The sequence below is a fragment of the Astyanax mexicanus genome, chromosome 8, assembly GCF_023375975.1.
Source record: "Astyanax mexicanus isolate ESR-SI-001 chromosome 8, AstMex3_surface, whole genome shotgun sequence".
Classification (NCBI taxonomy): domain Eukaryota; kingdom Metazoa; phylum Chordata; class Actinopteri; order Characiformes; family Acestrorhamphidae; genus Astyanax; species Astyanax mexicanus.
This window is the reverse complement of record NC_064415.1, coordinates 11259850-11287151: the sequence shown is the minus strand read 5'-3', so window position 1 is coordinate 11287151 and position 27302 is coordinate 11259850. Positions and strand designations below refer to the sequence as shown.

General features: G+C 36.8%; 1 protein-coding gene across 1 annotated transcript; it reads right to left on the bottom strand.

Annotated features, from left to right (window-relative positions):
- Window positions 1-196: 196 nt before the first annotated feature.
- Window positions 197-26931, bottom strand: LOC103025000 (tetratricopeptide repeat protein 39C). The gene is made up of 14 exons (XM_007254606.4): window positions 26500-26931; window positions 17928-17976; window positions 15744-15872; window positions 11219-11333; window positions 9676-10117; window positions 8044-8212; window positions 7550-7643; window positions 6314-6421; window positions 5768-5877; window positions 5505-5628; window positions 4416-4513; window positions 4168-4272; window positions 3996-4034; window positions 197-2977 (listed from the first exon to the last, which is right to left on the bottom strand). The coding sequence occupies exons 1-14, from the start codon at window positions 26604-26606 to the stop codon at window positions 2894-2896; spliced, it is 1773 nt and encodes a 590-aa protein (XP_007254668.3). The 5' UTR covers window positions 26607-26931; the 3' UTR covers window positions 197-2893.
- Between the last annotated feature and the right edge of the window lie 371 nt (window positions 26932-27302).

Below are 27302 nucleotides of genomic sequence, written 5' to 3'. Positions count from 1 at the left end.
AATGCGCCCATATTAGATTTAACCCCACTGTATTCCCTTACTGCACTCTATATTGAATATATATATACAGAATATAAACTATAGTGTTATTCTTAATCCTACTGTTGCCATATTATACCCATACCCATATTACATTTCAATTACATTTATACACTGATGCAGAAACTTTCAACAGAGAGTTTAGCTGAAAACATCAAAACTTCTAGTAATAATTTAATTAAGGACATTAGTGCATTATAGCACTTTTCTCTTGAACACCACATTGTAGTATAATGTAATATATAGTAATACATCTGAATCCATATCTGAGGTGCATTAAATCCCCATAAGCGGGAAGAGCAGCAGAATACTACAGTAACTGACAGTAACAGTAACATCTCTGAGGCACAAATTCTGCAGGAACGGTAGATATTACAGAACAGCATCTTCTGAATGCTGCTGCTGCTGGTTTCTAAAATATATTGTTTTATGTAACACATTATCAGTGAACTTTCTGAATTCATTCATTTAGAACCTATCACTTTTACACTTCCTAATTGTGCAATAAAACTATGCAGTCCAAACATCTGTAAACCACGTGCTTTCTAAGAATAATGCCTTACTTTTACAGTAAGTGAATGTAATCCAGTGTAACAGAGGCTCCTTCTAGTGAGAAACACACAGGCTACGTTCACACAGCATGTGAAAGTGGCTCAAATCAGATTTGCTTACTGATTTACACTGGACTTTTTAATGTGACAATTATCTGCCACTTTTTCACACACAAAAAAAAGACAATGATTTATGTGAAGTTTCGATTTCACCCTTGCCGAAAGCACAGGAAAGCTGTCTTTGAGACCTATTAAAGATTATATGTTCTGTAGTAACTCATAATATGATTTGGATGCATCATCAGATATTAATTAAACATGCTGAGTTTAAGCACAGACACATATTGTGGTTCTAAATAAGAACCAGCATGTTCTTATTTAAACTGCACTGTATGGCATGGAAATCTTTGTGAGTTGTTGCCTCTGAATCTGCCCACCACAATTCTCCCAGTCTAATTGCCACACCTGAGTTGCCAGGTATAGACAAGAGAATGTAAACAGTGTGCTGGAGCCATGGAAATGGGCCAGCTGTCCATTTTTCTGCTAAACAGGTAATCACTGGGCTTCAGTTAGGTTTTTGACCAGAGCTTTTATTGCATTTTATTACAAACACTGAAATGTTGTTTTATTATCTTGCCAATGAAACCCACATTTTCCACGTTCATCTGTTACTGCGTCATCTTGCCTGTGTTTTCTCTTCCCCTCTGTGATTATATATATATATATATATATATATATATATATATATATATATATTTTTTTTTTTCCCTTCTTCCCTCCCTTGATGTAAAATCTGCATGTAAAATACATATCAGATTTTAATACCACTCACTGAAGTATGTTTTTTGTTGTTTTTACTGCCACGCAGATAACACATCTGTGTCAAATATGACATAGAAGATTGGAGTTGAGCCATATTAACCTGCTGCGTGAATGTAGCCTCAGGGTACAGATACATTTGCTGTTAATTATGCATATGTATGTGTCTGTTTGGAGTGTTGGTCGTGCTTGTTATATATATTAAGCTCCTAAATGACGGAAAGTTTTGAGGAGCCGCTGCATAGCGACACATATGCTGATCAGAGCCGCTAGCAAGAGATTAGCATTGTTTCAGAAGCTGATGTAGAAATGTGTACACTGAAATTGAATCAAATGCAACAGAACTATGGTAGAAAATGCCCTAGAAAAGGATTGGGGGTGGAGCCAACTTGGTGTTTTGTACAACATTAATGAGATGCCTGAGCTGCTCTCTAGAAGAAGCCTCCAGTAATACATGTAGCTTAGCAATCAGGCAAGTACAGCTCTGGAAAAAAATTAAAGCCACTTGATGATGAGTTTCTTTGATTTGACCAAATTGAAAACCTCTGGAATATAATCAAGAGGAAGATGGATGATCACAAGCCATCAAACCAAGCTAAACTGCTTGAATTCTTACAGCAGGAGTGGCATAAAGTTATCCAAAAGCAGTGTGTAAGACTGGTGGAGGAGAACATGCCAAGATGCATGAAAACTGTGATTAAAAAAAAAAGGTTATTCCACCAAATATTGATTTCTGAACTCCATTTCTCATTTTCTACAAATAAATGCTGTAAATGACAAAAAATCCATATGTAATTTGGGAGAAATATTGTATATAGTTTATAAAATAAAACAACTATGTTGATTTTACTCAAACATATACCTATACATAGCAAAATCAGAGAAACTGTTTCAGAAACTGAAGTGGTCTCTTCATTTTTTTTCCAGAGCTGTGTGTGAACTGTTAAATATGGCCAAACAGCAGGTTTATCTCTACTGTCTAGTTGAACAAATTTAAATACTAAAATGAAAAAAATCAGACAGAGTTGCTATTAAAACTGACCATATACGTCACCCCCAACATGTTACACGTTAACATGAGTTCACAATGGATCTGAAAGACCTCATTAGTCTCCTGTATATATAAAAAAAGCAGACAGCTTCTGATTGGATGTTCCTAATGGAAGGGTGGATGATGGTGCTGATTGAGCTGACTGTGCCTGGTTCCTGTTATTTGGACGTTTCCTTTTAAAAGTCTCCGCTGCTACAGGAAGGGGAGGTTCATTTCCTACCTGTAGACACACTAGTCAGTGTAGTGGATTCAGGCCCTCAGATCTTCAGTGATCATTTATAAAGTCTGAAGCTGCTTCTTCCCTCTTGTTCCAGAGGAGCAGTGAGGTACCTGTCATTCATTTCTCTCCAGGTTTGGTTGTATTGAGTTTGCTTCCGTAAAGGGAATAGAATGGATGAATTGATGAGTCTTTAAAAGTGAGGTCTATTGAGGGCTATTGAGCCTCTTTCAGTGAAGCTAATGCTGTGTGGATTCTCACGTGGAGTCTGTTCTCAAAGTCATATGCCGTGAACTCCTCCTGCAAAACAAACAGCACACAGAGCATGACCCAATTATGAGAAAAAAAAAAAAAAAACTATGTTTATCTGTGATATTAAAAACTTAATATAAAAAATACACAGAAAAAATAAAAAATGGATTAAAATAATGAATACATTCATTACATTAACATAACATTTCATTATTATTTACTTATTTTCCCAAAATCAAGTGTTCTTTATAAAATTCATTTCTAAAAAAAAACACTTATGTCATGTCAGACCTAAGAATATTTACCCAAAGTCCTAGGAATCATAAGGATATTTTTTGTCTGGGTTATTTTAGGTCAGCAGTGTTTTTTTCGCTCTTGATCTCTCCTATACATACCATTTTCATCCAATCTCTTTTTTATTATTGGATCATTAAATCCTTGACCTTAACTGAGGCGAGTGAGACCTGCAGTTCTTTAATTGTTGTTCTGGGTTCTTTTTCTTTAGGCCTCCTGGATGAGATGTTCATGCCTTTTTGGAGTAATTTCTGTAGGCCGGTCACTCCTGGGAAGGTTCACCAGGTGTTCCATGTTTTCTCCATTTGCGATTAATAGTTCTCACTGTGATTCGCTGGAGTCTCAAGGCTTTAGAAATGACTTTGTAATCTTTACCAGACTGATGATCAATGACTTTGTTTTCTCATCTGTTTTTGAGTTTCTTCAGATCGAGGTATAATGTGTTGCTTTTTGACATATTTTAGCTGCTTCATGTGGTCAGACAGGTTCTATTTAAGTGATTCCTTGATTCTACAGGTCTGGCAGTAATCAGGTCTGATTATGGTTAGTAGTGAAAGTGAACTCAGCTTTCCAAAGAGTGTGATTAATCACAGTTAATTATAGGGGGGAAAACACTTTTTCACAAAGGGCTATATTGGTTTGGATAGCTTGTTCCCTTAATAAATAAATAATTCATTAATTTACTGACAAAATCCAATGAACTGTATTAATCAGATTATGAACTAATTGTCTCAGCATTTAGGGTTTATAAATTAAAAAAATAATACCATACCTTGGCCTGAAGTAGAAGAGCTTTTCCTTTTGCTGCAGACTTATATAAGGAAAAAAATAACAGTTACAACCACAATTTAACACAATATATACACAATTTAATTAGGTATCTTCATTCATGATAAAACCACTTCCCTATAGCATAATGTCGACACATCCACACACTCTCTTACCTCTGTGTTTTCCAGGAGTATGCACCCCAGCTCGTACAGAGAGTAGGGCTGGACGTAGGAGTTACTCAGACGGCCCTGCTCATCTCTCAGAGCCACCTGAAAGCTCTGCAGTGATCAAATACAAACACGTTTATACTGCATGCACTTTTATCGAACGATACTCTGCTAATATAATGCACCTATAAATCAAACAAATAGTATACTAGCATGAAGTTTATTATTGTGCATCAGTGTGTATTCAGCTTTACCTGCACTGCGTTTGTGCTGTTCCCCAGGCATTTATACACCGCGCCCAGCAGCAGGTGATTCAGACCAGCACACGAAGAGTCCTCCATCTGCTGCAACACTGACATACATACAAACAAACAAACAAAAACACTTATTTAACAAAATGCATGCATGCATGGATTAGTGTAATTTGCTTTGGTGCCTAAAACTTTTGCACAGTACTGTATATCTACTAGAGACAGATTATATCTGTCCAGTAGGGGTGTCACGATTTCGTAATTTAAACGAAATCGATCAAAATTATTTAATGGTCTCGAGCCTTGAAGTCAAAAAGAGGATCGACAAAGTCTTATGTTTCATGTTTAACTGTTATAGTAGGATAGAGTTCAGTTTGTTAAGGCTCTAATTGTTCTATTATTTTGTACATGACTGTTCCTGTATTTTTTTATTATTTATTTTGTTATGTTGCACATTGCTGTTTTAATAGTGCCACTAGATGTCATTACATATATATCTTAATTAAATTATTTAAATTTGACCATTAGTGCCTAATGTGGTTTATTACAGATTACTTGTATCACTTTGCATCACTTATATCAAGCCCACCTTTTGAAATATTGTCAATTTGATAAATCAAACCAATGACTGACCATAGACTAATCTAAAACTGGCATAGGCCTCTCTGCTGTAAAAAAAAAAAAAGAAAATCGAGAATCGAATCGAATCGTGACCCTAAAATCGGAAAGAAAATCGAATCGAGGATTTAGAGAATCGTGATACCCCTACTGTCCAGTATAATTTAATTTACTTTAATCCTCCAATACGGAGATACATGGAGTGCATTATAAGTGCATTATCATGACATTCTGGATCATTGACTTCTGTTACAAATCTGATAAAATTGTTGTATTGTTTAATATCTCAGTTAGGGGTGCGCTATATCATATTGTATATATAAAATTTAGTTTTCATTTTGTTGCAGTAGTGTATTCTTAAAATAATTCTGTTTTTTAATTCAGTGTTTTGTCATATCGCTAAGAGTATCATTATTGCGAAAATATCATAAAACATTGTGATATTATTTTTAGGGCCATATCGCCCACCCCTACCTTGAACCATATGCTGCAGTTTTGAGGTAGAGCAGTTGGGCAGAGCTTTCCAAAGGTAGAGCACTTCTATGGCTGCCATGGTACAGCGCTCTTTAGTAGGAGGAAGCTTTCTTAAATCCTCTGCCTGTTAAAAAAAATAAAGACACAGACATGCGTGTGTGAATGATATCTGCATTCCCTACAGGGCCCTTAAAAGGGAATCACTAAATTAATGCACATGATGTGACTGTTACAGTCAGCTTTATGCTGTTGTCATGTCTTACCCTCCTCATGGAAAACTGTTCAATCTGATTGTTTTTTCTCCTGAACAGTCGAGCTGCGTCCTTAAGCACAGAGCATGCTCCATCCAGATCACCTGCTGCTCCCTGACACACTGAATCACAGACATAGAAAAATACCCTCAGTGCTTTACAGACATCAGTGCTTTTCAGTGTTTTAATGTAAAAAAAATAAAAATTGTAAATGAAAATAAAAAAAAAAGAATAAGAAATTTCTTCCAAAAAATGGGATTGAGAAATGTTTTTTATTTGGAAGGGCTCAAATATCAGTGAATTTGTGTGTTCTCATATGGATGGTAAGACTGAAAAACTGCTAAAAGGACAAAACACATCTGACCTTAAATTAGGAATGGGCCAAATCTTAAACTTAAAACAGCTGTGCTACTAATTCAGTGGAAATGCATGAATATTATAGAGATATTTTCAGCAACTGCTGGGATTCATGCCTGACTAATTTGCAATCTGTTCTCCAATTCCACCTATTTGTTTGTGTCTGTAATTCTAATTATTGTGACTTATTGTGATTCTTACCTCCAGTAAGGTAGGCGTAGTAGCACTGGGACCAGCGAGACTCCGTCCTCAGCCGGTCAAACGCTCTGAATGCCTCAGTAAAGCTCAGCTCGATCATACTGCACCAACCTGCCAAACATCAGCACAGACAAGCCCTCAGCCAATAAGAAAATCATTAATCAATAAACCTCAGACTCAGATCCAAAACACAAAACATCTTTAGCATTTCCACACCAACTTTACAGGAGGAAAAAAAAGATTCTTAACATTCAATGGACATCAGTGTAAACGAAAAAAAAAAAAAAAAAAAGATTCCAGGTCATTTTTGAGCATATAAGTAGGAGGGAGAGAGAGAGTAAGAGAATTTAAGTGTGAGAGAAAAAGAGAAAGAGAGAAAGAGAGAGAGAGAGAGAGAGAGAGAGAGAGAGAGAGAGAGAGAGAGAGAGAAATATAATTGGGAGAGATAGACAGAAAGTAAAAGAGAATTTAAGTTTGAGAGAGAGAGAGAGAGAGAGAGAGGGAGAGACAATGAGATTGAATTTGAGAGTAAGACAGAATATTTGAGAGTTAGAGAAATTAAAGAATTTGAGAGGAAGAATGAGGGAGCGAGAGAGAAAGAGAGAGAAAATGAGAGAGAGGGAGGTAGAGAATTTAAGAGAGAATAAGAGAGAATGATAGAGACAGAAATAAATAAAGTTCACTTCAGAGTTCACACATAGTCTCATCTGATTGGCTGATGTGGTCTTGAAGACAAATAATCGCACTGGGTTAATAAACATACACTGAGACTAATCTTTATTGTTTTTTAATCTAAGCATAATTTCATAATAATTAATGTAACTCCAACAAATACACTGCTGCATTGCACTATTTTACACTAACAATTACATAATGCTCCTGACTGCTTCATTATTGTATATATTGTAGGTATTGGATCGGCAAGTAGCAACATAGTTGTACTCACACTTCCCATCCCATGATACATTAACATAAACCATGAAATTCTACAATATTAACAACAGTCAGACTCACATTATATCAACAAGTAATAATTTCTGCTCTTAAGTTTCTGACAATGCCAGAGTTAAAGCTTTGAAACAAGATTTAGGTAATTTTTTAGCTAAACTATATTCTCTCTATAGCTTTTTAAAAAACTGCATAATATAACACATATTATAAAATTAGCATTTCGCTGAATCATAGCTGTAAAACCACATTGTGTACAAGCTGCAGTAACAATAACAAAGAGCAACCTACCAATCTCATACAGACATATGTGCTGGATCTCCCTCTGCTCTGTAGCCAGCTCTAAAGCACTGTTGAAGGATGTTAAGGCACTGCTGATTTGGCACTGCGGTCATCAGACAGATCACATGAAAAACAGAGAGAACACACAACCAGTTACTGAAGGAATCACTCTTTATCTTTAAAAATCTATATAGACACACCATTTAAAATCATATTTCTCAGCCGTTAGAGATTTTTTACTCTAAAAAATCCAAATAACATTAGATCAGATGAACCAGTAAGAATCCGTGTAGCTGAGATATTGTGAGCTAGTCTGAAGGACAAAGCTTTATTCCAGATTTCTCCTGGATACTACCAGCCAGCACCACTGTCTGTGTTCTTTATGGACCTTCATGACTCAGAGGAGTCACTGGTAATCACCACCGTGACACACAGAGCGCAGTGTGGATGAACTACAGCGGGAGTCCCGTTAATCAGCTGAACAGAAGTGAAACTGTCCTCACCTCCAGCCGCTGCACTCTGCCTTTGAAGAACATGAAGAGGGAGGAGTTTGGGTACTCTGCTTCTTTCTTCTGAAGAATCTCTTTGGCTGCAAGAAGCCCGGCCTCCGTCTCTGAGCCATCCAGTGCGAAGAAGGGCTGCACTACCGTGTGATACCACAGGAGGGCGAGTCTGAGACACACAAACACACACAGACACAAAGCAACTTAAAAGTCTTGATCTTACAACACATTTACTCTACAAAATAAAAGTACACATTTCAGACACTGATGGAGACTATTAAAACTACAAATGGTCCACATTCAGCCAATTTAAAAACTGTCATTTTTATCCACAATCCAAAAATGAATTCAGTTAGGTTACGATTTGTATTTAGATTCAAAACTTACCACAGAAAACAGATTACACACTACAGTAGCAATTCATATAAAATATACATAAACAGAAACAAGAGAAGGCCAAAAACAATTCCACGAATTGAAATATTTAAATGAATCTCATTTTTTAAATATCAATACTCATTACATTAGTACATTACAAAGCTTAATTTGGAAAAATCTTCAATCAGGATTTGGTTTTCTTTAGTTATTTTCACTCACTTTTTTCTGTTTTTACTGATCTGTAAACAGTTTAATTTTTTTTTAAAAACTTTTTATTCATGTAAGATTAGGATATAAATCCAATACCTAAATATTCCTAATTTAAAAAAAAAATTATCATTAGATCAGTGGCATCAAATAACATATTGGGCCCTATTTTAGCAATCTATATGCGAGCCATAAACTGTGCACTTTAACCAGCTTGATTTAGGGCATCTCAGTGTGTCTTTGTTATCATAACAATGGGAAAAGTATGCCTTGCGCAGCTTGTACCGCACAAAAGGCTTGTATTAATTTTCTTAATTAATCATGGGTATGTTTTGGGGCAGAACATGAAATAAAACAATCAGAGCATCACTTGCCATTTCCTTTAAGAGCCAGGTGTGCTTTGACTTTGGTTGATTGCCATTTTAGGGGTGCAGCTACCTGGATGTTTCCAATACTTCTCAGCAGAGGAAACTGACCTGCTCATTCATTCTGTTTATTGCTAATGTAAAAAAATGTATAGCTGCCAACAGACACTATGCACTATGGGTTTGTGCACTGCTGTGTGTCCATATGTGGGTGTACGTCTTTGTTGGGGATGTGTCTTTGTTGACAATTCACTGCCAAGATAGCAATGAACGTCTGACTTTTGACATCTTTGTTTAGGATAATTCCAGTCAGTGGAACACCTGTGTTTTCTGTTGCCAAGATAGCAATACGGCTGAAATGTACCTGAACACACCTTATCTCCAGACAACCATGGCCATTGGCATAGATACAGTATATTCACAAGTACTGTTGCTATTTAAACGATGCAGGCATAAGACGTGAACATAGACTGCCGACGGGGTATGAGATAGCTATGAGCATCACAATGCTCTTTGCGCAGGGTGTACGTTAAGGCCTATTTCTATCATTTATTGTATTAAGTTCTGAGACAATATATCGTCGTATGACATGACATAGTTCCTATGATGGGTCTAATAAAAGCCTTTACAGTAACCACGCCCAGGTGGTTGTTGGGGAAGTCTCTTCTTTACACCTACTCACGTAGCAAGAGGGGCCTTCATGTCCTTACTTTCGCTCGCATACGTGAGGGAGGAGAGCCCCTGCTGCCGGTCGCCAGGGAAGCCCAGCAGGTTAATGATCTTGAGCAGGTGAGGAGGCACCATGGAGATGCAGAGGTGGAAGAGGCCGTAGCCGAAGCTGACCGAACCCTTCAGTCGACTCAGGGACTCTGCGCTCACTCTGCTGTCGTACGGCTGAGGAGACTTCTGGCCGGGTTTGGGGCGGATGGAGGACTGCGACTCCTGCTGGCCGTCCTCAGTCTGTAGGGGAAGCTTCTCGCTGTGTGCGGCTGGATCAGGTGGTGGCGCCCCCTGTGGTGCAGAGGACCTCCTCTGGCAGGCTTCCTGCAGCTGGCTGATGTCACTGTAGCATTTGTTGTACGTCTTCCAGGCTTTACGGAGAATCCAGCCAGCTTTAATATAAGCTGCATGAACAGAGAAAAACACAAGGAATTCACCTGTTATTAACAAACTATGAATCTTAACTAATGCACAGCATTATGATCCCCCCCATAGTTTTACATTTCTTCATTATGAACAAAGTAATGCATGTTTTCCCTCAGCAGAACCCTGTGTCACTGATTAGACATGAGATAAGGAGATGGTTCTATTTTTTTTTTTTTATTAGCAAAGATATTTTTAGTGTCTAACTTTGCTTCCTAACTTTTATATTGTAAAAGTATATTGTAATAAAAAAAATGAGATTTGGAAATATATATAAAACAAATTAAGAGAGCACTTAAAAATTATGAGTTTCTTTGATTTTACCATATGGAAAACCTCTGAAATATAATCAGAAGGAGGAGGGATGATCGCAAACCATCAAACCAAGCTAAACTGCTTGATTTTTTGCACCAAGAGGGGCATAAAGTTATCCAAAAGCAGTGTGTAAGACTAGTGGATGAGAACATGCCAAGATGCATAAAATATGTGATAAAAAACAGGGTTATTCCACTAAATATTGATTTCTAAATTTATGAACTTGTTTTCTTTGCATTATTTGAGGTCTGAAAGCTCTGCATCTTTTTTGTTATTTCAGCCATTTCTCATTTTCTACTAATAAATGCTCTAAATGAGAATATTTGGAATTTGGGAAAAATGTTGTCTGTAGTTTATGACAAGTACATATATAAAAGTTACTACAATTAAATATCAAAACTGCACAAAATAAATAAGGCCGCTTTCAGACTACCTTAGTACGAAACTCTCTCTGTCTCTCCCCCTCCCCCCAATACAGTATAAAGGACAAGTACAAATTCAGATGACCATCAATAGTTTTTTTTATTTAATTTTTTAAAATATATATATGTATATTTTTTACAAGCTATCCGCAACCCGCCCAAAACAGGTCCCGATCCACCAGTTGAGAATGGCTGTGTTTGGGTTTGTAAACATGCTTCAGTTGATCAGCAGAAGCCTGATAAACCAGATGTGTTAGTGTATGTTCCAGTTTAACCAGTACATCGAAGAACTGGAATGTGTGCTTCAGTTTCACTGTGAGAGTCTTAATAAACTTCCAGTCTCACCTGAGAGCTCCTGCCTGACGAAGGAAAGCACAGCCAGGTAGACCTGACAGTCTGCCACAATGATCAGCCGCTGCAGACGCTCCATCATAGCCACCTCAGACTTCTGACTGTCCGCCTGATAGACATAAACACACACAAAAGGACACTGATGGCTGTAGGCAGTTTAAAAAAAAACATTTAAACCACAGTTTTGTTACAGACTCTGCAAAAAATTAATGAAATACACTACAAGCTAAAACTAGTTCTAGAATGGCTAATTACGTAGGGGTTTCTTTCAAACTCTTAAATGTAGACCTTTTAAAACAGAGCATATTTCTAATTGTAGCAAAGATAGCAATGAACATCTGAATATCTGTTTACTGTTCAAATCAGCCAGTGGTGCACCTGTGTTTTCTGCCACCAAGATAGCAATACACCAGAAACATGCAGCAGAATGAGTGAAACAGGTCTTCCTCAGATTCCTTTTATTTCTGTTTATAAATATGAGTTAATCTACAGTCACAGCAGATACATGTTGTACCCATGCTGTCGCATGAAGCATGTGCATGTAAAGAGGAGTCGGATTTAAGCACAATACTGGTTCTGGTACTGATTTATTTTTTTAACACTTATTCTATGCTGAAAAAGTGCACCATCCTTGCACTTTCTGACAATGTGGCAATGTATGTAGCATGTAGGAAAGCCTCTGACTGGCCTCATTCTACCCTGCTTACTTCACACGATCATTATCGACTCCTCAACATGCATTTTTCTGGATGCGCTGAGAAAGTAAGAGAGCTGCTGATGCTGTGGGTGGATAGATTGTTGAAGATCTTGATTTGATGTGAAACCCACCATTCCAGAAAACCTTATCCAAAGCACTCTGTATCCCAGAACTTTGTTAGATTAAGTTATATTATATATACAAATAAAAAAGAAAGAGAGAGATAGAGTGAGAGCGAGAGAGACATGCATTTATCCCACTTTCTCCCTGTTCTTTAATGGTCAGAACCCCACAGGATAGACCACCATAGAGCAGCTAACCATGATAATCAATGTCAATGCAATGCCACATAGCGGTAAACATGCAGACAACAGTCTGATATATACTCACCTCTGAGTGGCGAAAGAGCTAGCACTGCGGCTAATGCTAATGCTGCTCCAGCCTTGGTGCAGGAGAACTTTTACAGAAACTCCTTTATATCAGTAGAGAGGCTTTACTGCTCCTTACAACCTGACTGGTAGAATTCATACTAGGGCTGAACGATATTGGAACATTTTTACATTGCAATTTTTTTATTTTTATTATGTAAATCACGACCCCCACCCATGCTCTCCCACTCATCTCACGTCAGAGATCTGGACTGACCGAGAGCTGAGTCAGCGCTTTAAAGTAAGCAGAGAACTCAAAACCCGAGGAAAACAGCAAAACAATAATAATCGGGCATTTAAACAAAACAACCTTTTAATTAGGCATTTAAATGGCCTTTTAAAAAGGTAAATAAGAACATTTTTGGGGGATTAAAAGCGTGAATTCGTAACTGGAAATTACTGTGTCAAACTGAGGTTCACAGCTTTCGATACGTTGTCTGTCGCTGCTTACAAGCACGTGTCCAGCCATGTGGTGGCCATGCGGTTACCTTGTGTTTACTCCTGTTCCCCCTCTCCTTCCCCTCACGCTTCTCAGGCAGCAGCAGCCTGTCTTTTACACAGACACAGAGACAGCACTGTGTACCTACTTCTTGTGTCAAGAATCAAAACATTGCGAAATGACTTTTGCGCATGCGCACATCGTGATAACTATGCTTAAACGTGCATCGTGCAGCCCTAATTCACACATAAGGCACATTTTTGGGACAATTAAAGGATTTTAAGTGCGCCTTATAGACCCTGTTTTTTTTAACAAAGTTGCTGAGTTGGTGTACATTTTAATATACACTGTAAAATACATTAACCCTAAAAAGGGCCCCTGATCCTTTTGGACAGTAAATAAAATGACTATTTGTTTTTGAGGTGTAAGTGGAACAAAACGGTGGAATTTCCCTTTATTACAGCAGTTCAGAGTGGATGTGAAACTGGCACATGATCATAAATATCTAGGACGTTGCCAATAAATAGATCACTACTGTGCAAAAGAAATCTCCCTTTTTGGTAATTCTATGATGTTTTTAAGCTACTGCAAACATGCACTAATGATAAACAAATCTGTACCCTCAGCTGCCCAAAATTAGTCTTAAATAAACAGTAATTTAATCGCATTACAAGAGCATGTCTGTACCATATGTTAGCTGTGCACCATGCATGCTCTCCTACAGGAGCTAAGAAGTGGTCACTGCAGACATGCTGGCTTTATTTGCTATCCTGAAAAGAAATTTCCAGAATTTCCTAAAATAGCACAAAGGCATAATTTATTATTATTATGGAGCAAGAACGAAAAAGCTAAATAAAAAAAAAAGAAAACAATCTGGTTCAATCATCCAATTCATTACCTGCCAAATGACTCAGTATAGAACAAGCTGCTACTGGCAGGGTGATTCATCAAAATCAAGAAGTTAATGGAAGACTGGAGCTGTTCAGTGTTGAGCTCAGTGGGCTGCTAATAGAGACACACTGAAATAAACATTTTCTGCATTTTTTTTTTTAAGTCTTAACTTTAGAAGAAACTTGCACTTAAATGAGTCATTGTTGGTAGGGCTTAGTATCACCACTGATTTATAGAAGCGACTCTGATTCATTTAGAATTATTTTAGACACAAATACAGGTTTTATTCAGTTATAAAAGAGATTTTCAGAGAACTACATTACATTGCATTGTATTTAGCATACACATTTATCCAAAGTGACTTACAAGTAATTATGTACATTAGCAATAGAGGACATAGACGTTCAAGACAAAAATTAATTAGGAGGCCAAAGGAAGGTAATAGTGAGCTAGAGAAGGAAAAAGGCAGAGCAGGAAATGAGGTTAGAAGTAGTTAGTTAGTAAGAGGTGTTAGGGGAGTAGGTGCTCTCTGAAGGGCTCGGTCATCAGGAGGTTCTTAAAGATAATGAGGGATGCTCCTGATCTGCTAGTAGAAGGTAGTTTGTTCTAAAGCTAAAAAATAGGAAAACAATCTGGTTCAATCATCCAATTCATTATCTGCCAAATGACTCAGTATATAACAAGCTGCTACTGGCAGGGTGATTCATCAAAATCAAGAAGTTAATGGAAGACTGGAGCTGTTCAGTGTTGAGCTCAGTGGGCTGCTAATAGAGACACACTGAAATAAACATTTTCTGCATTTTTTTTTTTGTATTTGACACTGGTAGTGGTACTGTTGCTTTAAAAGTCCTAACTTTATAGAAGCAATTCAGATTCATTTAGGAATATTTCTGACACAAATACCGTTTTTATCAGTTATAAAAAAACAGCACAGGGCATCTGTGAGCTGATGTATCAGAACAGAGTCGCTGCTTTTCCTCTGAGTGCGCTGTGATGCTACTCGGCATTGCTGCATCAGCAGCAGTTCAAAAAGAGGCGGAGTCTGACTTCAAATGTATCGGAGGAGGCGTGTGCTAGTCTTCACCCTACTGGTGTTGGGGAATTACTAGTGAGAGGGGCAGTCCTAATGAGTGGGTTGGGTAATTGGCCATGTAAATTGGTGAGAAAATGGGAAAAAAATTATAAAAAAATTAAATTAATACATAAATAAATAAAAGGCTTGCTAGCTAAATCTGAATTGTTAAAAAAGAGATCTTGTTTAATTAGTCCAGCAGGTGTTAAAAACATTAAGTGATAGAAAATATAAAACATTTCTCTCTACATCTCGCTATTGCTAGATTCTTTAAAACTACAGCAGGTTTTGGAAATGCTGGATTAAAGCCGTCTCATTTAAGGTGGAACAGACAACTCAGGGAAAATGGATACTTGTTTGAGATATAAATTGTTTAACAGGAACTAGTTACAATGTAACAACCTCATAATATCATGCATCTCAGAAAATAAAAGTACTGGTCTAAGATCACCCCTCTTTAGCCGTCTCAAAGAATTCAGTAAACGTTAACTGATCCTGGATCAGCATTCTTACTTAGAGAAGTTTAATAAATGTAGGCCTTTGAATGAAAGCAAAAATACAATTTGTTTTGTCGCTAACGTTAGCTTCACTACTTGACGTTATAAACTGCTGGTCTAAAACAGCCACAGTTAAGGCGGAATGGAAAATTCGGGGAACATGCTAATTTGTTTGCTAAATGCAAAGCAGATATTGTACTGAAATTTTAAGACATCTTGTTTAACTACTCTAGCAGGCTCTAGAACTTTTGGCTAATAAAAATAATGACATGATTTGTAACTGCTGGCCTATAGCTGCAGCTGGCTCTTTTAAAGATTGGTCTTGGGTTTATATGAATTAATATTGAATAATTTAATAGACAACTATGTGAATAGAAAGATCTATTGTTATTTTTTACTTATTAGGCTAAACACAGCCATTTTCGGTTGCCAAGCAACCAGAGAATCACTAACTGTTAACCGTACAAAAAAAGAAGGAAAAAGAAAAAGCCTCACATTCTTCCTGATCTTGTTTTTGATGGTCTCGATAACGCCGATGCTGTCACTCTCGCAGAGCCTCTCAGTGGCCCGGAGGTCCTCACACGCCACCTGCATCTTCTCCTCTTCAAACGTCATCATGGCATTCTGAGGAGAGTGAACAAAACAAACAAACCAGAAAACATCTCATTTATAATTCATATCACTCACTTATATTTCAAAGCAGATACATATTCACCTCACACTCGCTTTGCCTCGAAGCCTGTATCTCTATCTGTATTACAGCCTGTGCATTCTGAGCACCTGTTACTACTGTATATAAAGAACGACTTCAATAACAGTCAGTTAAAAACAGAGTCATTATTTATTAATAAAATCACAGAGCAGCGCTGATCTGAGATCAGAATTTACCATCATTATGAAAAAAAACAATAAAGCTTTACTGAAGGGCAGAACTTAAAAGGTCAATCCGAACCTGCTATGGTTTATTTTAGTACTGTCAATATTACTTTAATGCATGCAATAAAATGTATTTATTTATTTTTTACTTTTTCCCCTTATTTTTCTTGCTAAGCCATTTTTCCCACCCATTCAGCTGCTAGTCAGCTGTATAACCCCCATCACTAGTGATGCCACAACACAAGAAGGGTGAAGACTAGCACATGCCTTCTCTGATACATGTGTAATCAGACTCCGCCTCTTTTTAAACTGCTGCTGATTCAGCATTGCCGAATAGCATTACAGCACACTCGAAGAAAAGCGCAGCGACTCGGTTCTGATACATCAGCTCACAGACGCAGCCTTGTGCTGATCGACATCACCCTTTGAAGTGATGAGGGGAAAGAGCACCATGTACCCACCCAGAAAGGGGAAGGCCAATTGTACTCTCTCAGGGCTTTGGCAGCTGATGGCAAGCTACATGCCCAGGATTCGAACCAGGGATCTCCTGATCATAGTGGTAGCGCTTTAGACCGCTGGACAACTCAGCGTCCCGCATGAGATTAATTTTAACATAGTGCTGGACAATATGGAAAAAACTTCTTTTTTTTTTTTATCTCACTTGTCACTATGTAATTCCAATATAATTCTAAACAGAATAAAATCGAACACAATTGGTGTACATACTCACACTGAGAGCTGAGTGATATTGTAAAAATAATATCACAATATTTGTGATAAAATGTATTTATTTATTTATTTTTTTTTGCTGCACATCATTCAGTTTTACACCTTCAAGTACCCAACCGGTTGGTGCTCTTTAAGCAGTGACGAGATACTCGATATGCATACTTCTGATATGATAAGAAAACGTCTCAAAATAAAATAAAATATAGATATATTATCTACCTTAATGCAATGCTATTTTTGTAATTTTTACACAAATTAATCATGTTACCAAGTTTGGCCCCAATGTGACATTCTATTTCTTCAGTCTAGTTCTTGATGAATTCACTGCTTATAGACATGTTAGCTCTTTCCAGCAAATCAGCACAAATTCTGCAGCAATTGATTATCTGACTCAACTGTGCTTCCATTAACAGCACAAAAACATGTACTGGAAAATAGTCCTGAAGGACTGGCCTGCCATGACATTCAATGCTGACCAGTGCATGCTGTGAACATGAGAATCAATCGTCTCACACATCACTAGACTTCTAGACGAATTGATGGACACTAGACGGAAAAGGCATGCCAAATTTCACTCTCAAGCTAATAGATGTTAATGAGGATGAGGTTGTTTTCTGACTAATTTAACACGACTTTGAAAACAGGTGGGGAAAAAAACACAGGGCCATTGTTAAAGGTTTAGCAATATGCTGTTTAAATCGTTCAGACCTCAAATAATGAAAAGAAAACAAGTTCATACTCCTAAAGTTTTAAGAGTTTTGATTAAGAGAAATCAATATATAGTGGAATAACGCTGGTTTTTAATCACAGATTTCATGCATCTTAGCATGTTCTCCTCCACCAGTCTTACACACTGCTTTTGGATAACTTTATGCCTTTACTCCTGGTGCAAAAATTCAAGAAGTTCAGCTTGGTTTGATGGCTTATGATCATCCACCTTCTTCTTGATTATATTCTAAAATCAAAGAAACCCATAATTTTAAAGTGGTCTCTTTTTTTTCAGAGCTGTATAATAATATTGAATTTTTGCCCTGTTCTAAATTCACCACAAGAACAAAAGAGGAAAGCGCTTACCAGAAAACTGACAAAGCTGGCACCAAAACTCATCAGAGGGCTGTAATTCCTGCAACAAATCAAAGAACAAATTATGAGTGAAATTATTAATTTGTCAGCAGGCACTTTCTCTAGTCAAAGACAGGCATAATATAGTGCTCGGCAACAAAAAAAAATGTATATCACAGTATTTTTCATTTACAGTTTCATGGTAATATACGGTATTTATTCATTTTATTTATTTATTTATTCATTTATTTATATATATATATATATATATATATATATATATATATATATATATATATATATATATATATATATATATATATATATATATATATATATATAGTTTTTTGCATTAATAGGCATTTTTATAGGTTTGTGAATTATTGTACTGTACTGTACTGCAAAATGACAATATATAAAGAAAACAGACTTTATTAGCAGAAAAACAGCTGAAGAATGGAACCAATAGACCTTAAAAAGAGAAACGGCAACAGCTATAACACAACTTCCTTTACAAAACTAAATATTTCCATAAACACTATAAATGGACCTAAATACTCAATATTTAGGTGTTCAAAGAGATATTTCTCAAAAGGTGTATTGCACAAGTAAGACACAAGTTTTATATCAATGTATAATATGCTAGTATTGAAGCCAGTAGAGGCATTACAGTATTAAAATCAGCCACAATTCCCTTCTTTCTCCAATTAACATTCAGTTCAGTGTGCATTAAAATGATCCTTTAAGCTACAGTATTAAAATATTTAAACAGGGCTATAGTTATTGCTCTTAAAAGTTTTTATCTCCTCGTATCCTAAGTTATATGAAGTTTTATCACTCGTGCTGAATAAATGATTCTGTACCCAGGACCGATTCTGGGCTTGTCTGGGGGACAAGAGGAATTTTCTCTATGCTGTGGATCAACTGTGTAATACTTTATAATTTGTCTCCTTTCTATGGGAATAACTGCTGTTTGCTGATGTTTTTCTATTTTCTCTATTTTAATAAAAAATGCTCATACAGTGAGGAACAGCAGCAGGAGCCCCTCAGATAAAGTGCTATTCTTATGTTTTCCAGTTCATTCACATTAAACAGGCTGGATAACTTGTACAAAAACATATAAAATGTATGTGAGCTTACAGACAGCACCAATTTCCACAGAGAAAACCTGACACTTTAACTTCCCCTTACTCTGGAAAGGCAAATGAAATGCAAATGAACCCAAGCTGTTTAAACAGTGTGATCATGTGATGTAACTCACATGCTGACTAGCTCAAACAGGACTGCACATACAAGACACCACAGAGTAGAAATTAATAGAAAGAAATGTTGTTGTCTGAACATTATATTGTCCCATAAATATTTGCTTCAAAAAGTATTATTGATAATATTTTGATTATTTAAAGCCACCAATGTAATGAAAATATAATAGATGTAGATCTCCAACAATTAGTTGACATAATTGGTAAAGTCATATTAAAACTTACATATTAAAAAAACATAAATACCATAATAAAGAACATTATTTTTTATTTAGACCTGTGTAAATTATTATGAAGCACTTACTATACATTTCCCTGTCAATCTGATTATAAAAAAAAATATTTTTTTTTTTGATTCATTTTTTTTATAAAAACATGGTCAAATTCATACATACAGCTCTGGAAAAAAAGAAACCACTTAAAAATGAAGAGTTTCTTTGATTTTACCAAATTAAAAACCTCTGGAATATAATCAAGAGGAAGATGGATGAAACCAAACTGAACTGCTTGACTTTTTGCACCAGGAGTAAAGGCATAAAGTTATCCAAAAGCAGTGTGTAAGACTGGTGGAGGAGAACATGATGCCAAGATGTATGAAAACAGTGATTAAAACCAGGGTTATTCTACCAAATATTGATTTCTGAATATTTTATTTGGAATGTGGGTGAAATGTTGTCTGAAGTTCATAGAATAAAAAACAATGTTAATTTTACAAACATAAACCTATAAATAGCAAAATCAAAGAAACTGATTCAGAAACTTTAGTGTCTTTAGGGTCTCTTCATTTTTTACAGACCTGTTTATATACATTCTGTTAATATTAACATTTTAAAAATAAAGCCATATTTAAGTAATCTTGGATCTCCTAATCTATCTTTAAAGGAATGAAACTATGTCAAACTATCAAAACAATTTAAGAGTTTGAATAAAATATAGATTTGAACAGGAGTCTCATTGAAAGGAAGTGAAGATGGAGGACATAATAATTGTTGATTAATCAAATAATTGAAAAAATTATCAACCTATTTAGCTGACTACTAAACGTTTAGCTGCAGCTCTAAATAGCATAATAAAGCAGTTCACCTTTTTAAAGATCAATGTATGACTGCATAAAATACTGTTCACTGTTTACTGTTATATATGGACAAACAAAACAAATAAACAATACAGATGGAATCACCATTATCAAATATTACTGAGGTCACGTAGATGTATTGTATGATACATCAATAATGTAATTAACATGACAGACCAGCTTAAAAAGTCACTTCCTCAATCCTCACTGTGTTAGCAGAGAAAACCAGAGTGACGTGTCTAGCCGAGGGTACATTTTGAGGAAGTTGTGCTTTGGAAAGCCCACAGCTGTGACACGAAACTGTTCTAATATGCTATACTTTACAGCTTAAGTACCTCATTCTGAACTGGATCAGACTGACCTCCACTTAATCCACTGACTAAACAGAAATAAACTGTTTTCTTTCATTACTTCTGCTTTCTAAACACAGTGAATTGTTTTACAGCATATAAATAATTTTATAGGATTTTTAAAGCTGATCTGATATTGCTAGAATGATGAAGGTGCTTCCGTAATAACAGAAATATCTGTACAGTACTGACAGTTAATCTTTTTTACCTTTTCATTGTGTTCTTGTCAAAGGTGGCTGATTTATTTAGCAGCTTTCTTAAAAGCATTTAATCTGATAATGGCTTTACAAAAAGTACAGTGTCATTGGACATGGGACAATTACCATTTCCTATTAGAGGTGTGTCATATAGTATCATTCCCACTAAATTCAGTATTTTTTTAATAACGTAAATGATATTATACTCTGAAATATCGTGCCATAATCACCCACCCCTAATTATCACATCAGGGTACTACTTTCTGCTGTTTTTAGAAAAAGAAAAAAAAATCACACTGTTCTCATTTCCCATTAAAAGCATAGAGTAACACTGAGGTAACACTTCATGATCAATATACAGTACAAGCCAAAAGTTTGTACACACCTTCTCTCTTTTAATGCATTTTCTTTATTTTCATGACTATTTACATTGTAGATTCTCACTGAAGGCATCAAAACTATAAATGAACACATGTGGAGTTTTATGTACTTAACAAAAAATGACCTGTCCTCCACAGTCACCGGACCTGAACCCAATCCAGATGGTTTGGGGTGAGCTGGACCACAGAGTGAAGAAGGTAAAGGAGCAACAAGTGCTAATAAACACCTCTGGGAACTCCTTCCTTCAAGACTGTTGGAAAACCATTTCAGGTGACCATCTCTTGAAACTCATTGAGAGAATGATGCCAAGAGTGTGCAAAGCAGTAATCAGAGCAAAGGGTGGCTATTTTGAAGAAACCAGAATATAAAACATGTTTTTAGTTATTTCACATTTTTTGTTAAGTACATAAAACTCCACATGTGTTCCTTCATAGTTTTGATGCCTTCAGTGACAATCTACAATGTAACTAGCCATGAAAACAAAGAAAACGCATTGAAAAAGAGAAGGAGTGTCCAAACTTTTGGCCTGTACTGTATATACTGCTACACAAATGTTGAATAATGCATCTAAAAACAGTCTCTGTAGTGCAGATTGTAATATCTTTGAATCAGAAAAATAATTTCTTAATATTTATAGTAAAAAACACATTTGAATCTGAGCCAACAGTGCGGTCAGATCGTTCTTGTGTTTGAAAACAAAGTATCCAGCGCTGACCTGACTCTCCCGGCCGTGCACCAGAGGGAATATCACAACCTGAGCACAATTACAGCACTAGAAACCCAAGAACCCAGAACTCACAGCCCATTCAGCTGAAAGGATAAAAGAGAGTCAGTGACAAAACAAAACGTCCTACTGATCCAAAACCTATTTCACATTTAAATGAAATTTAGAGTATATATGTTATACCTCTTTTTACACAAGTTAGAATGTCTATGGGCTATACTGTACAAAACATGTTCATGAATTTCTTTGCACAAAATCACTCTCAGATAAAGAAATCTCACCAGCTCTATTCTTGCCAGTTTCAGTGCCTTTCAGAATGAGCTGTTTCATAAGAGCTCTGTCACGTTTATGCAAATAAGCTTTTATTGGCCATGCTCCATGATTATGTTGAGCATTTATCACACTTCAGTCTTAGCTTATTTAACTGATCTAGTGGGTTGGGCTCTGGTGGGAGTTGACAGATGAGGTGTGGTGCCAAGATGGTTCTATGCAAGTTTCCTTATTGTGACGTTACAATAAGAGAGCAAACCAAACGACTCAAAGAAGCAAATGATTTCTGACCACAAACTCTTTCAGCTGATTCACAAAAAAACAGAATGAGTCCCAAGTCCAGACCCAAGTGGAAATACAAAAGCGTGTGTGAGTTTTGGATAATAGGTCCCCTTTGAATAAAACATAAACTTAAAACAAATCTTAAAACTACATTACATTTGGCAGACGTGTTGGTCCAAAGCGACTTACAATAGTGATGTACATAGAGTAATAGTTTAAGTAAAGTTTAAGGTAAAAAAAAAACACAGTTTTTAGACAGGGCCTAAAGGAGGTCAAAGGGAAATAATGGGATATAGGAGTAAAGGAGGGGAAGAAGGAAATGAGGTTAGAAGTAGGTAGTTAGTTAGAGGTGTTAGGAGAGTAAGTGCTCTTTGAAGAGCTCTGTCTTCAGGAGTTTATTAAAGATAGTGAGGGATTCTCCTGATCTGGTAGTAGAAGGTAGTTAGTTAGAGGTGTTAGGAGAGTAAGTGCTCTTTGAAGAGCTCTGTCTTCAGGAGTTTATTAAAGATAGTGAGAGATTCTCCTGATCTGGTAGTAGAAGGTAGTTAGTTAGAGGTGTTAGGAGAGTAAGTGCTCTTTGAAGAGCTCTGTCTTCAGGAGTTTATTAAAGATAGTGAGAGATTCTCCTGATCTGGTAGTAGAAGGTAGTTAGTTAGAGGTGTTAGGAGAGTAAGTGCTCTTTGAAGAGCTCTGTCTTCAGGAGTTTATTAAAGATAGTGAGAGATTCTCCTGATCTGGTAGTGGAAGGTAGTTTGTTCCACCATTGGGGAAATCTGTATGAGAACAGTCTGGATTGCTTTGTGTGAATGTTTGTTTGGTAAAGCGAGGAGACGTTCATTGGAGGAGCGCAGCGGCCGGGAGGTAGCGTAATCCTTCAGGAGTGATCAGTGCACGTAGGAAGGAGCCTGTTGGGTCATCATCTTGTAGGCGATTGAAAGAGCTTTAAATTTGATATGAGCAGCCACTGGTAGCCAGTGGAGCTCAATGAGCAGTGGGGTGACACTGTGGAGTAAAACTAAGAACCAATGGTATGTTTCTATTTGTAAAATGTTGTTAAAATTGTTAAATGTTACAAAACAGTTACAGAGTAGAGTTTAAATCTCCCGAGCTAATGTGATATATCTGCTATATCAGCCACACTAGCGAGTTACGTAAGGTGAACATTTGTACAGAATGTCCCACTCAAAAACATGATTAAATCTGTGTTCTTGGTGTTTCCATGTAGAGATGCTCATCTCAAAGCAATGCTTCTCAGATCTATAGAGCCACTGGAGCTCCCCAGCATGCACCCAGTGTTTAAATGTCAATTTGCTCATTAACTGAGCTAAGCAGAACACTTCACGCTGGGCTACGGGCTGCTGGCAGAGGAGGGGAACGAACACTTCACACCGCTAAATATAGCAGCACCAGGATCAGACAACTCTCAGAGCAGAGCAATAGTTTTAAAACTGATATATTAGAAAATTTAAAGTATTTTAATATTTAGATACAGCATCTTTGCAGTGAGTACGGTTGACATATGCATGGTTATCATACCGTGGGTGTTTGTTTTCATCAATGCCGGTAATAAGCAAAGGCGAAAGCGAGTGAAGAAGCTCACTTCTGCTGCCCCTTACTGGAAACACAACTGAAACTAGCATCAACAATGTGGGTTGTTACCCCTAAAAAAAAATTAAATTGAATAACATTAAAAATGTATGTGAAACTCATTATGTAGATGTATTACACACAAAGTGATCTATTTTAAGCGCTTATTTATTTTATTGTTGATGATTATGGCTTACAGCCAATAAAAAAAAAAACAAAATCATCTGAATTTTATAAGTGGTACTTTTGACAGTGTGCAAAGTCCTGCTGGAAAATGAAATGCACATCTGCATAAAAGTTGTCAGCAAAGACATGTCATCTGCTGGTGTTGATCCACTGTGTTATATCAACTCCAAAGTCAGTGCAGTGTTTTCCCGGAAAACCTTACAGCACTTAAGTTTAACAGTAAGTAGGATGATGTGTGAGGCTGCATGATGTCTAACTGTTGTGGTGTGACCTCTGACTGTACAGATGTAAGTTCCATCATCTGAGTGTGAAAGCATGACTTGCTTTTTTAAATCATAACTAAAGCCTCACTTTATTAATGATGACTGGGTGTCTGCTGCTTTTAATGAAGTTAAGAGTAGATAATCTATTTATGTATATCTATTTGGTATAAACGGCCTATAAAAATGCTATTTAACAAAGTACAGTTTAGTACAGTACAGTTCTCTCACTAGGCATGTTTGCTATGCCTCTGGGCAGTTATATCCCTGCATACAAAACCAGCCTTTTATCTGAATGAATGGAAAGTGACCAAAATACTCAAAACTGAACATATTTCATGATTAATAATACAATCTGTTAAAAAAAAACATCATGGAAATTTGTAACGCCTGGATCCATAACACACAAAAAACAAGAGTTTATAGTTTGGTACGGCTACTGCACTTGCACAGATCTCCAACAAAGTATGGAAAGTTCCAAAACTTTCTATACTGTAATTTGGTCCCCAGTTCAATGAAACGCCTGTGTATTGGCAAGACAGTACAATATGGGTTACAATTTAGGTATATAACCCAATATATTGCAACACTGTAAGCAAGTTTCCTCATAGAGAACTGTACTTTTAACAGTATGGCACTGTACCATCATTAGAAACAAGTAGGGGTTGTTCAATTCTAAACAAAAGTGTTTGTTGTGAATGGATTTTAAAAGAAGGCTTATAGTACTTCAATGAACATTTTCTTGTAAAAACTTTTGTTGAAGAATTTAATCTTTGAGAATTTAGCTTTAATCTGAAGAAGCCCTGAATTTTTCTCAAGGGAATTATACTTTTAACAGTATGGTACTGTACCTTCTTGAGCAACATGTAAATTAGGGGATGTTCAATTTTAAACCTAAGGTGCCAATTGTGGATGGATCCTACAAGAAGGCTTAAGGTGCTTCATGGAACCTCTTCTTCTAAAAAAATGATACCACACATATGTTGAGAAACATTTCGAGGTTTGTCAGTTGAAACTGTGGTACTTTAGGTGTCTTGAAGGACCTTCAGGGAAGTTTAAGGTACTTCAAGAAACACTTTCTTTCAGAATTAGTTTGATGTCATCATGTACTTTAAAAGATATGATGAATTTGTGTGGGAAAACAATAGGCGATTTTCTTCTTCTTTTTTTTTAAATCATCAAAATATATAATTCAGAAGAGGTTTTAACTATTTAACTTACCAAATAGTGAAAACCAATAAGTCATTTTTTGCAGGCAAAGTATCTACTTTCATATGAGCCATTAAGTACCAGGGTACAGGGTGTTTAAAAAAATATTCTAATCTAAACAAAGGGACCCTCAAAATAGGTGAAAATGCATTTTATGGCCACTGTGAAAAGGGGTTAAAACCTTTTCTTTATCATTCTTTATTTAACCAGGCAAGTCATTAAGAACAGTTTCTTATTTACAATGGCAGCCTGGCAAGAGGCAAAAAAGTCTCTTGAACATAAACTCACATACACAAAATATATTAAAAAACATCAAGCAATATGACAACAACATTTCTCATTCAACAATTTCTTGAAGGTTCCTCCAAAGTTTCTTAAGGGACAGGTACTTTTTACAGTATGGTACTGTACCTTCTTGAGGAACATGTAAGTTAGGGGGTGTTCAGTTTTAAACAAGGTGCCAATGGTGGATGGATCCTACAAGAAGGCTTAAGGTGCTTCAAGGAACCTCTACTTCTAAAAAAACGTTTCAAATAACTAAAAAGTAAAAACTGTAAACAGTATGATACCAAACATATGTTGAGAAACATAGGTTTGTCAGTTGAAACTGTGGTGTTTTAGGTGTTTGAGGAACCTTCAAGAAAGCTTGAGGGTTTCTTTAAAGCACCTAAAGTTGTTCTTGCACAGCTTTCTCAAGGAAAATACACCAGAACACTGTCCTCTCTCACTCAGAACCACATGACCCAAAAGAAGAAGATACTGAAGACAACACTGCAGATGTCTCCACAGCAGAATACGGACCTGTATCTGTGGAAGAGCTCGGCGCTCTCCTTAAAGCCGTTGTTGAGCAGCATGTTGATTCCCTGTAGAGACAGTTCAGCGTCGTCGACCTGCTCGGCCTCAGCCATGACTCCAGACCCCCAGCAGAACCGAACCGGCTCCAGAACCCAGAACCTGCCCCTCACTCCCAGCACACACACAGAAGAAGAAGCTCCAGAAGGCGAACTATCATCCCCTGACACTGGAAACGGAAGCAGAAGCTCCGCAGAGACACAGAGGAGCCACTGTGAGCTGTGAGTCCAGAAGAGGAACCCCGGTGAGATCTCCAGACCCGCTCACAGACCCGCTCTCCTCCCCCAGCTCGCCCTCTCTCAGCCCGGCCGCCTCGCCGCCAGCTCCCACTCTCACCGCCGCCGCTGGAGCTTCACTGGTACCGCTGGTGCTGTGGGCGGAACCGGATCAACCCTTACTTCAAACCACTCCCGTATTCCGGCTAACCACGCCCCCTGCGCTGTGATTGGATGGTTTGTGTTCCTGACTGTTGTTATCTTGTAAAAAAACTGTTATACTTTTTAAATAAAAAAAAAAGTTATTTTACTACTTTACTCAGTTAATTTGTTTTACATATTTCTCTTTTTTCTTGGTCTGGGTGCCATGTGGGAGGGTGGGTGTGTACGAGGGAAGGTTTATGGAGGTATGTTAAGTTGGAGAAATGATGTATGTTGTTTATAATAACAATCCTCCTTCAAAATAAATAAAAATACTTGATCACAAAAAAAAAGAAAATGTAATTTTTTTGACAACAGTATTTGTAATTGTAAAAC

What these genes read in the sequence shown, in the direction of transcription:
- LOC103025000 (XM_007254606.4), bottom strand. Translation starts at nt 26,606, where the DNA reads ATGGCTGAGGCCGAGCAGGTCGACGACGCTGAACTGTCTCTACAGGGA. An exon ending in GCAGAGTGCAGCGGCTGGAG is followed by an intron (nt 7,644 to 8,043) that starts GTGAGGACAGTT and finishes TGATGACCGCAG; the next exon opens with TGCCAAATCAGCAGTGCCTT. An exon ending in AACAGTTTTCCATGAGGAGG is followed by an intron (nt 5,629 to 5,767) that starts GTAAGACATGAC and finishes TTTTTTTAACAG; the next exon opens with GCAGAGGATTTAAGAAAGCT.